The sequence below is a fragment of the Neovison vison genome, chromosome 14 (genome assembly GCF_020171115.1).
Source record: "Neovison vison isolate M4711 chromosome 14, ASM_NN_V1, whole genome shotgun sequence".
Lineage (NCBI taxonomy): Eukaryota > Metazoa > Chordata > Mammalia > Carnivora > Mustelidae > Neogale > Neogale vison.
Window position 1 is genome coordinate 11410750 of NC_058104.1, and position 11923 is coordinate 11422672.

At 55.8% G+C, this 11923-nt stretch overlaps 1 protein-coding gene and 1 non-coding gene across 2 annotated transcripts; both read left to right on the top strand.

Annotated features, from left to right (window-relative positions):
• Window positions 1-144: 144 nt before the first annotated feature.
• On the top strand, window positions 145-11528 carry BUD23 (BUD23 rRNA methyltransferase and ribosome maturation factor). Its single transcript, XM_044232822.1, has 12 exons — window positions 145-231; window positions 330-367; window positions 2386-2481; window positions 2569-2651; window positions 2749-2845; window positions 4796-4892; window positions 6369-6419; window positions 7077-7162; window positions 7368-7413; window positions 7574-7632; window positions 11057-11146; window positions 11275-11528. Exons 1-12 carry the CDS (start codon window positions 184-186, stop codon window positions 11327-11329), a joined length of 846 nt encoding a protein of 281 aa, XP_044088757.1. The 5' UTR covers window positions 145-183; the 3' UTR covers window positions 11330-11528.
• LOC122896194 lies at window positions 10460-10590 on the top strand. The gene has a single exon (XR_006382372.1).
• Window positions 11529-11923: the final 395 nt, after the last annotated feature.

Genomic DNA, 11923 nt, shown 5'->3' on the forward strand with positions numbered 1-11923 from the left:
CCAGACGGACTGGCCAATGGGAGGCGTGCGTTGTTCGCAGCGCGTCCGCCCTGTAGCCAATCGAGTAAAAGCGGAGGCGGGGAGAGGGGCGGAGCATGCGTGTTGAGAGGTGGGCGTGGAGCCGATGACATAAAAGGCGGATTTCCGGGACGCTACTTTCAGTCTCGAGGCTGAGGCGTGGAGATGGCGTTTCGCAGCAAGAGGCCGGAGCACGGCGGGCCCCCGGAGCTGGTGAGAGGCTTTTGCTTGGCGAATCCCCTTCTTTCCGCCGGTGGGGCTGCCGCGTCTTGATTCCTCCTCTACTGCTCTTCTCTTTTTGTCTCCCGCAGTTTTATGACAAGAATGAAGCCCGGAAATACGTGCGCAAGTAAGGGGAGCCCACATGTTGTCGGGGGTCGGGAACCGGCAGGTTGACCCAATAGCGGGCATGGCTGGGAAAGCGCGCAGAATTGGGGAGCTGCGGGGAAAGGGAGGGACAAGGACTGATTTCAGTTCTGGGCAGTGGGAAAGTCAGCGTTAAATAAAGCTCGGAATCCTCCGGGCCTCCGTCAAGTAGCGTTCAAATGGGGGTGGATGCTGCGTGCTGTCTCCTGGTGGTTTTCAGAGTTTCAAGTGACCGCTTGTTGGAAGCGCGGGGTAAAATGGGCAGGGGGCCTTGGGGGCGTGCAAGGGGCCGTGGGTGCTGCTGAGGGGAAGGAAGGCGCATTCACAGAATGTCTGTAGGTCTCAGGTTCTCGAAGAACTGCGGGTGCGGGGCCCGCAGGGGGAAGGGTGGAGGGCTAGAACAGGGACCCGCAGGTCTTCCTTTTCTGATACGCTGCTGTAGAGAGAACTGTGTGGAATTCTCTCTCCTGGTCTTGGGGTAGACCCATCTACTAGAGACCCGGTTTTTCTTAGTGGTCGTCATCGACTGAACTAATACTCAGTTTGAATTACTTATTATGAAGGAAACTTGAATATTATATTAATACTTAGTTTGAATTATATAATATGAAGGAAACAGATGTGTTGAAATGTTTAGAGCATAATGGGTTAAGGAAGGCAAGTTATCAGGTATATGGGGTTGGGTAAACTATTACTACAGTTAATTTTACGTATTTCGTTGTTATCACAGTTCTACGTGGCCTGCACTATGTATCTCATAGACAATATGATACAGATTTTTAAAAAAAGGTTTTATTTATTTATTTGGCAGAGATCACAAGTAGGCGAGAGGCGGGACGGGGGGTGGGTGGAGAGGTGGAAGCAGGCTCCCCACTGAGCAGAGACCCTGATGCGGGGTTCGATCCCAAGACCTCAAGATCATGACTTGAGCGGAAGGCAGAGGTTTTAACCCACTGAGCCATCCAGGCACCCCTGATAGAGACTTTTGTTGTGCACTGTTGAGCCTTACGCAACAGAGCTACTATGGTGGGTAATTCTTCCAGAAAATGTTTTTTTTTTTTTTTTTTTTTAAGATTTTATTTATTTGACAGCGCAAGAGAGGGAACACAAGCAGGGGGAGAGGGAGAAGTAGGCTTCCTGCAGAGCAGGGAGCCCAACGTGGGGCTCGATCCCAGGACCCTGTGATCATGATTGGAGCTGAAGGCAAATGCTTGACGACTAAATCGCCCACGTGCCCAGAAAGTGTGTTTTTTTTTTTTTTTTAAAGATTTTATTCATTTATTTGACAGAGAGAGATTACAAGTAGGCAGAGAGGCAGGCAGAGAGAGAGAGGAGGAAGCAGGCTCCCTGCTGAGCAGAGAGCCCGATGCGGGACTCGATCCCAGGACCCTGAGATCATGACCTGAGCCGAAGGCAGCGGCTTAACCCACTGAGCCACCCAGGCGCCCCAGAAAGTGTGTTTTTAAGTAACAACCATATCAGAACTTCACTGAGTTGAAAATCCCCAATGATTAGTCATTGAGCTCGGTGATTTGTTCCCTTCACATTAGCATTGTGACTGGTTGAGTTATAATTAGTGTCCCCCAAAAAACTTGTGATATTATATGGGTTTGGGGAGTCACCTTTATTTATTTATTTAAAGATTTTACTTATTTATTTGACAGAGATCACAAGTAGGCAGAGAGGCAGGCAGAGAGAGAGAGAGGAAGGAAGGAAGCAGCCTCCCTGCTGTGCAGAGAGCCCGATATGGGGCTCTATCCCAGCACCCTGGGACCATGACCTGAGCTGAAGGCAGAGGCTTTAACTCACTGAGCCACCCAGGCGCCCTGGGGGTCACTTTTAAATAGTTGAGTATGGTGATAGGGAAAGTACCTCAGGGGGATTGTTCCTTTTCCTCTTTGCCTTTTTTGTTTGTTTGTTTTTTTCCTTTTTTCTTCTGCTTTGGGTGATGTTTTAGCTCAGAATTCTTTTATCGCTTGTTTGTGTTTTTTGCCTTCCCAGCTCACGGATGATTGATGTCCAGACCAAAATGGCTGGGCGAGCTTTGGAGCTCCTTTGTCTGCCGGAGGGTCAGCCCTGTTACCTCTTGGATATTGGGTGAGATCCTGGAGCCCAGTTCAGGTTGTCTAGGTGGTGAAGTGTCTTTGCCGCTAATGCTTTTGAGCTCCTGTTTGTGCCTTCCAGCTGTGGTTCTGGGCTGAGTGGAGATTATCTCTCGGATGAAGGGCACTACTGGGTAGGCATCGACATCAGCCCTGCCATGCTGGGTAAGTCTGACCTGCTTAGACCCGGAATGGACTGCTCTTCATGAGTGTGGAGCAGTAGGCATCGTCTGTTTCCCTGATATTCTCTTCTCCCATGTAGATGCGGCCTTGGACCGAGACACTGAGGGAGACCTGCTTCTGGGGGACATGGGCCAGGGCATCCCCTTCAAACCAGGTTCATTTGATGGATGTATCAGGTGAGAAGAGTCTTTGCATCCTACTTTTAGTCCTGCAGATCAGTGCTTCCCAAATTGGCTGTGCTGCAGAGTTACCCGGGATACTTAAAAATACACATCCCCAGGTTAGACCAGTGTCCCCAGTTATGTCAGTTTTTTTGGTATTTTGAAGCTGTCTAGTTCTTTGATCATCTTACGCTGCCAGGTTCAGGTACTTCTGGTATAGACACTCTGTCCGCTTGGGGGTGGGGGGGAGGGGTGGTCTTTTCACACCTCCAGGAGCCATTTTGTGGGTGCCATTGGCCATCTTGTTGGCATTAGCGACCATCTTGTTGGCGCCAGCGGCCATCTTGTTCACACCAGCAGCCATCTTGTTGGCCCCAGCAGCCATCTTGTCGCCTTCTTTTTGAATAGCTCTGCAGCGGAGAGTGGCCCAGAATTTTCCAGTCTCTTCAGTGACTAGGCCCTTTCTGGGTTGCGAGGGTGAAGTTTTGGACATTTACATAGTACTTTGATAACATGAACATTGAAATGACTGAAATGTGAAGTTGTTTGTCTTCTGTGGTCAAGTTCTGTTGAATATTTCGTGTGCTGTGTTGTTGATGGGGTGGAGGTAGGGGATAAGGAAGAAGTCATAACCTTACCCTGGGGGGGATGCCTCCTCCTGTGATTGTGGCCTGAGCAGTGGGGATCTGGGTGAGCAGGAAAATTTGGATTTGAAGATGTTTTTTAGGGTTAGGGATTAGTTTACATGTGGGAACAAGACTGGGGAGAAACCACGTTTCAAGGATGGCAGTGGCTTTTTAGTAGTGATTGGGTGAGATGTTCTAAGCTGCGGAAAACCAACAGTCAGCAATCAGGTCTGTATGTTTGAGGAATAAGTTGTTATTTGTTGTTTGTTTTTTTAGAGATGGCATGGCAAACTTTTTTTTTGGCATTGCTTACATGTAGGACAAGGTATGAAGCGTTTGTGGAGTTTGTGGAAATATATAGCTTTTAAGAGTCTCCATGGCATATTAGGCGCTAAAAGACATGGCCCACACAACTAAACACGAAGTCGAGTGTGGAGTGTGACTGGGGAGTGGTGGAGAAGAGAGGCCAGAGAACACAGGGAAGCCTTTAGAAGGAGGAGGGGTTGGGTTGGGCCTTCAGGGCTCTGAGGAATTTGGATAGTCATGGGGAGGGTTTCTGAGTGAAGGAACAGTGTGAACAAAGGGACAGAAGAGGCCAGGGAAAGGAGTCTGATAGATCGTGTGGGAAGAATAAGGAATTTTAAACTCTGCTAAGTTTGGGCTTTATTGAGTAGTCGATGGGAAGCTGGGGAGTGACCAGATCAGAGCTGTATTTTGGGAAGATTATTTAAGAGAAGAGAAGCGAGATGGTTGAAGAAGTGAGGCAGTGAGGGGCGCTGACCCAGGAGAGAGAGGGAAGTAAAAGCTGGGAGAGGCATTTGGACGGACAAGCGGGGTGTGGGGTTCTGTGGATATGTGTGTGCACAGCAGTGAAGGGGGACCTACCTGAGGGGTTTATAATAGGCGCTTGAGGCTTTTAGGTCTGTGGATGGTGAAGACGCCGAGTGAGTACAGTTAAAGGAACCGATTGAGGAGGATGAATGAATGAGTGTGTTTGCGTTAAGTGTTATAAAAGGGTTTTCCTTTGATCAGAGGAAGGGGCAGGTGGCAGAGAGCCTTGACATGCTGTGTAATTTTAAATTCGAGATGCGTGGAGAAACAAGGTTGAGAAAATACTTGCTCGGACTGGCTACAAGGAAGTCCGTGCTGACCTCCTGTTCACTCTTTTCTGTCCTGGTGTAGAATGGTGAGCTGGAGTGGATCTGCGCGTGCCCGGAAAGAGACCTGTGGGCAGGAGGGTTGGGGCTGAAGGATGTGCATGATGTTAGCGCCTCGAAGAGGTGGTGGAGGGAGCAGCGCATGTTGGTCCCTCTCCTGACAGGGTCCCTTCCTTTCTCAGCATTTCTGCTATTCAGTGGCTCTGTAATGCAAACAAGAAGTCGGACATCCCTGCCAAGCGCCTGTACTGCTTCTTCTCCTCTCTGTACTCTGTGCTGGTGAGTAGAGATCTCCTTCCAGCCTGGGCTGGCGGCTTATCCCTCCCGCAGGTACTGACGCGCTAGGAAAAGCCCTTCAGATGGGACCACAGGACCCAAGAAGGGTGACAGGACTTTACTATGGTTACTTCTGTCCAGGTCTTTAGTCTTAAGAGGAAAGCTCAGTGGTCTGACATCCCTAACGAAACGTAGAAGATGCTGGTATCAAAATCTGAGACCGGTCACCATTCCTGTGTCCCCACTGCACTGTATTTTTTTTTTAGATTTTATTTATTGGGCGCCTGGGTGGCTCAGTGGGTTAAGGTCATGATCTCAGGGTCCTGGGATCGAGTCCCGCATCGGGCTCTGCTCAGCAGGGGGCCTGCTTCCCTACCTCTCTATCTGCCTGCTTCTCTGCCTACTTGTGATCTCTGTCTGTCAAATAAATAAATAAAATCTTAAAAAAAAAAAAAAGATTTTATTTATTTATTTGACAGAGAGAGAGATTGACTACAAGTAGGCAGAGAGGCAGGCAGAGAGAGAGGAGGAAGCAGGCTCCCGGCTGAGCAGAGAGCCCGATGCGGGGCTCGATCCCAGGACTCTCTGGGATCATGACCTGAGGCGAAGGCAGAGACTTAACCCACTGAGCCACCCAGCCCCCCCCCCCCCCACCCCACTGCACTGTATTTTAATCGGAAGTTGGTTTGGGGGCATGGAGTCCCCAGGGCGGGGACAGAGACTTCGTGTCCAGGGCTCACAGTGTGCCCACATCCTCTGACTCCCACCCCTCCCTCCCCTACTGCTGATGCTCTGATGGGGAGCGGGGTGGTGGTTTATCACAGAGCTTTTATTAAGCTTTACTTTGTCCTCGTAACTGATACTATTGATTTCGGTTGCGTTACAGGATTAGAAGATAGTTTGAGATTTTAAGTCCGAAAAATGAGTTCTTTCACTTTTTTGAACGGACCTAGATGTTTCTTGGTCTCCTTCATCTCCGCACCTCATCCTGGATTTCCTAGGATGGGTGGTTTTGCAGGCGCCCGGCTGGGCTTGTGCGGCATGTGGTTTCCGTCACACACGCGCTGGAGTTAATCCGAGGTTCTGGTGGCCTTTGGGTTTGCCTTTCTGCCGAAGTGGTTTCCCTCCTGTGTGGAGCCAGCTCCCCCCCGCTACATTTCAGGACTCTGCTCAGGTGTCCCTCAGAGCGGCCTTCCTTGAGCCAAAAGTAAACCCAACAGTCTCTTGGCACTCACCGTTCTTTGCGGCGGTACTCTTTTTTTGGCACTAAATCGGCACTGTACGTTGGCAGCCTTTCTCCCTAGAACATGAGCTCCGCACTTCCGGGGCTCGCTCTCTTCCCAGCCTGTATCCCAGGCCCTAGGAACAGTGTCGTGTAGCGAGTCAGGTTTCAGATGTCGAGTGAGCGGGGAGCGGAGAAGCGTTGGGCCCTGAGCCCACGGTGTTTTTGTAGGAGAGTGAGGTTTCTGTCGCTTGCAGGTCCGTGGAGCCCGGGCCGTCCTGCAGCTGTACCCTGAGAACTCAGAGCAGGTGAGCCCCTCGGTTCCTAGAGGGCTAGGGAAGGGGGGCCCCCAGAAGCTGTCCTGCTCCCCACTCACCTGCCCTCCTGCTGGGAGGGGACAGAACAAGGAACCTGTTGCCGACTGGTAGGGGAACTAGGGAGCGAGCCTCTGAGAGGGCTTCCTCTGGCCCCTGCTGGCACGTTTTATGACCCGTCATCCTAGGGACGAGCGTCGTGGTATCTGGGCAGAGAGTTAGATAAGGACGTTTGTCTTCCAACAGACGCGTGTCACAGTTAACAGGCTAGTTCTGGCTCCCGTAATCAAAGGTACAGAAATTGGGGAGGATTTGAGAGGACAGCAAAGCTGTCTGTGCTGTGGAGTGTCCTCCGTGGGGCTGAGGTGTCGAGGCGCAGATCCTGAAAGACAGGTGGGGAGCTGTCTCCAGTCCTCACGTGCACCAGTTTGCCCTCCTTGTTGGCCTTTCATCCCTGAGATGGGTCCCTGGGCTAGAAAGAAAATTGGGGGGATTGTTGGTTCCAGCCTGCCTTTTCCTTTGTGTAGCTCTTGGGGACTCAATGGGGAAGAGTCCAATGAAGACATTCAGTTTTCCTGGGCACAGTCCATCCTGGGGACTGGCTTCTGCTCCCCCAGCCTCTGGCCTGACTCGCCGCTGTTCTCTCCTCAGCTGGAGCTCATCACGACCCAGGCCACCAAGGCTGGCTTCACCGGTGGCGTGGTGGTGGACTTCCCCAACAGCGCCAAGGCCAAGAAGTGAGTGCTGGGGCCTCGCTTGCTGCCCACACCGAGCAGAGAGGGTGTTGGGGTGATGAGCCGGCCAGAGGCGAGCGGGGCTGGGTCCCCAGGGGCCGTCACGTTCTGCACCTGCGTGTGGGAGGGAGGGTGCCGAGGACTTCTCCCCAGTATCCCCCCACGAAGGCTCTCTGAGCCCAGCCCTCACTCTACTTTCTGGTTTCAGGTTCTACCTCTGCTTGTTTTCTGGGCCTTCAACCTTTCTGCCAAAGGTGAGGGACCCAGAGTTTGCAGGCTCGTAGCCTTAAAATTCTTCACTTGTGGGGCTGAGCCCTTGGAAGGGCTTAGGCCTGGGTGGCCCGGCCTCTTTGGGGTGGGACAGGCAGTTGTGTAGCCCACCAGGACAATCTAAGAGCACTCTGGTCCCCGCAGGCCCTGAATGAGAGCAATGACGAAGAGGAGACCAGGGAGTCCGAGTTCACGAGTGAGAGGTAAAGCAGTTGCATGGGCTGCCTCCGGTGCGGGAGCTCGCGGCTGCCGGGGCTGGCAGGCGGGGCAGGAGGAAGGTGGCGACGCTCCGCTTTCACAAGGTTTCTCAGGTCCAAGTAGGACAGTGGCACCACAGTGGTGACAGAGTGGGAGCCCTCCCAGGCCTGAGCCTGCCCCTGCCTCAGGCTGGGTGGCTGGGGCCCTGCTGGATGTCCCCGGACAGCCACGCGGCCTTCTTTCTGCTTTCCCTCTCCACCTGCGACCTGGATGCCCCCGTGCCCCCTCTCCTGCACGCTCCTGTCCGCTCTCGGGGCTCTGTCCCATGCGCTCGCACACGTGCCGCGCCGTCTGTCCCGAACCCCCCCACGACAGCTCACCATCCGTGCTTGGGGGGCTCCCCCATGGATCCGATCTCACACCTGCTTCTTGCTGCACCGCCCTGTTTTCTCACCCCTGCCTCCGTATCCTTACTGGTCACTGTGGTCAAGGCCACGGCAGCCTCTGTCCTGCCAAATCTGTGGCTGCTGCCGGGTCTGCGCTCTCCTATCCTCTTAACCCCCCAGCTCCGTTGGCACTGACACGGACTCTCGCTCCCTTGACGCTTTCCTCACCCGGCCTCCCACCCGCACCCTGGTTTGGTCCTCGGCTCACTGGCTCTTCCTTCTCCGAGCACCCTGGGGCGCCCAGCGTGGACCCCTTCTCTGTCTGCTGCCTTAGCCTCCAGCCCTAGCACCCTCGCTCCAAATATATGCCTGCGGCCTTAGCCCCGCCTCCAGCCTCTGAACTGCCCCCCGCCACCGAGTGTCCATTCCCGACTTCACACGTGTGTGGGGCCAAGCCGAGCTCTTGCCGTTCACCCCAAGACTCCCTCCCTCCAGTCTTCCCCCTCCCCGGTCCTGTCGTTCTGACGTCCGCTCCAGCCAGTCCTTCGCGTCCTGTCGCCCCTGGTGCCCACGTCTGTCCAGACGGCGGCCCCCTCCCCGGCCTGAGTCCCCACCGCCGCCCTTGCCTGATGCAGACACTGCTGCGCGGGCCTCCCTACCCGTTTGAATTTCTCCTCCACGCCGCGGCAGGACGAGTCAGTCCTTTCCTTGTCCCTTCATTTGCTACAAAAGGCGATTCTGTCTTGGCATTTGTCTGGTGTCCTTGGTTGAGTTCTGCTTACCCTTATTTCCCTCCGCCTTCCACTGCTGCTCTGAAGTCCACACCTTTGTTTCCTGGGTGGTCGGGGGTCTCCCCACCCGGAAGGAGAACTCGGGGACTGCGGGCATGTCCCTGATGTCAGAGCAGGTCTGGTCCGTGAGCGGTGTCCAGGGTTCCCTGGCTGGATAACGGATGGTAAGGCAGCAGAGGTGGTTATTTCTTTGTTGTGGAGTGAAAAGCTCCAAGGTTTTAAGACGGATATTTTTAAGAGGAACAATGGGCGAGAATGAATGAGTTTGGAAGGCCGCAGTGCCGAAGAGCACGGGTGTGTCCCTGTGTCCGCCACAGACTGGAGCCCTCTGATCCCCTGGAACCTACCCACCCACTGTGATCGGTTCCCTGAGCTTCCTCAGCCCATTCCCACGGGGATCTGGGGGGCTCTCCGAGATGTGTTCTGCTCTGTGGGGCGCATAGTTGGGGCTTCTCCCGTTCCTGTCGTTTCTGATCGTTCTCTCTGGCTCTGACGACAGTCCACCTGTGGCATTTGCTGCTTCCGACCAACTTTGCCCTCGGCACCTTCGGTCTGGGGCACATGCCATCTTGTCTGCCCCGATGGCTCTCCTGTCGTCCCTTCTGTGGCTCATGGCTGGCCCCCCAGCTCGTCCTTCCCCCAGGCTCCCCGTGCATGGTCCTGCCCTTCCAGCCCCCATGTGGCAGCTGCCTCCTGGTTCGCACTTGGTGCCTCAGGCTCCTGCCCCCGGTCGTGGGCGCACTCCCGTCTTCTTTGTGCCCCCGCCCCCCCACCGCCTGCACACACCGAAGGGTCTAGATCGCTTTCTGTCCCTGCTCCCTGCTTAAGGGACAACACGCTCGCTCCTTGCCTATAAAGCAAGCGAGATTCTGAGATACTTTTTTTTTTAAGTAGATTTTTTTAATGTATTTATTGTGTATTGATACATGTAAGTGTGTAGAGAGCGGGAGGGGCAGGGAATCCCGAGCGGACCACACTGAGTGCAGAGCCTGGGCTGGGGCTTGGTGGCAGGACCCTGAGATCATGACCTGAGCCGAAACAGAGTCACGTGCTGCACCGAGCCGCGCAGGCGCCTTGGGGGGGTGGTTGGTTGGTTGACTTGATGATTCGGACGTCCGTGTTAGGTGAGCGCAGATGAGCCGTAGCAGCGACAGGGTCGACAGTGGCCTGGCCCCCAGGCAAGGAGGGAACGTGGGCTTCGGACGCGCGGGATCCCATTGGGTGCCCTTCCCTTCTCGTCCCGGGCGCTCTGGACTCTTCTGTCCCCTAAGCTTCTGCTCCGTCCTTTCAGGGCCTCCCTGCCCGTGGCGCCGAGGTCTCGGTGCTGCCCCACGTTCTGCCTGTAGAGATCCCTGCTGACCTCGGCAGCCGTCTTGTTGTTCCTAGGCTCCGCTTTTCCTTCCCGTGTCGCTCCTTTAGCGGCTGCTGGGCCTCTGCACGCGCTCTGCCCGGTGTGGCTGGCCCCTGCCATAGCCCCGCCCTGGGCTCCTCAGGGCCGAGGCTGGCTCTCCGCCGCCACGGGACGCCCCCGGGTCGTGCGGTCAGGTGCTCGGGGAGTGCTGGTTGCGCGGGTGGAGCAGCCCCGCGTGGCAGGAGTCGGGCTGGAAGCCGCTTGATCCCAGCTGTGTGCGGGGGGCAGACAGCCGTGTTCTCAGGGCCTCTCTCCCACAGGGCTATGAGGGGTCCCTTTTCTCCTCGGCCAGGGCCGGAGGCCAAGATCAGCCCTGGAGGAGCATTGTCGGGGCTGCCGCGAGCTGGCAGCCTCGTTTTCCGGCCTCCGACACCGTAGCTGCCGGGAGCCCGCGCGTGGTCTGTCCCAGGCGTGCCGACCCCACGGCCACGCGAGGGGCTCAAGTGGCCGCACCGGGGACGGGGCCTCTGGCTCTCCTTGGATGGTGCCAGGCTCTCGGGAGCTGACCCGGGCCTGTGTTGCCCCAAAAGTAGTGGGGCTCCTCCGTGCCTGCCCCACGGGCAGCGCCTGACCAGTAAACACACCGAAGCAGGTAGTTCGCTACCACAGAGACGCCTGGGAGGGAGTGGGGGGCTTCTCCCCGCCTGCTGGCTTCCAGAAACCACTTCGGCCCCTGGGGGAGATCACTGGGGGACGGGAGGGGGTGTAAAGGTGGGGACTTCTGTGGTGGAAGGGGCGTCGGAAGCCACCCGGCTCGGGGAGGAGCCACGTGGTGCCCTGCGTGGGTGAGCCTGGGCCAGGCCGTGCCCTCCGTCCCCTCAGAGCGGTGTCTCCCGCACAGGATCCCGTACAGGATGGCCAGGCGCGGCTTGGTGAGGAAGAGCCGCCAGTGGGTGCTGGAGAAGAAGGCGCGCCGCAGGCGGCAGGGCAGGTGAGGGCCGGGCCGGGCTGCTGGGGAGGACGGGGTGGGGCTGCTCACGGCTCCCCTGCATTTGTAGGGGTCCTGGGGGTTCTTTGGTCCTTGTTTTCTGGGACTGGGCCCTGACTTTCTTGCCACAGGGAGGTCAGACCGGACACCCCATACACCGGGCGCAGGCGCAAGCCCCGCTTCTGAGCGGCGAGCAGGGCGTGTTGGGACGGCCCGGCTGTGCCCCGTTGTCGCACGCCTTGTCGCACGCCGGGACGTCTCTCTGTTGAAGTGCCTACTTCGTCAGCTGATAAGATACTGTTACAGGAAAGTTCTCAAGTTCTAACCATTGTTGTTCACTAACAAAAGTTCTTGTTCTAAAAGCAATAAACCACTTTCCGTGGAACTGTGGCTCTGGCGTTTTCCAGCTCCGACCCTAAAAGCATTTTTTGAGTTCCTCCACTGGTCAGGGCTACTGCCTGATGCCCCGGGTCCAAATGAGGCTTGAAGAACTTGGAAGCATACAGGGAACACAGGACTCCATCTCAGGCCGCTTACTGATCCAGCACAGGCCAAGGAGGGGACACAGGGCCGGATGAGAGGATCTGGGGGACCCGCTGACCTGAGGCCATCGCCCAGCTTCTGGCTGCCCTTCGGTTAAAGGCATTATCCAGCCTGTGGCCTGGGCTGACCTTGGCCTTGAGCTGCACCAACTGCTGATTGGCCCAGCACGTGGTTGCCTTTGGGGCCTGTCTTCTGTCCGATTTCCAGTGGTCAGAGGGCAGGCAAGTCCTGCTCTGG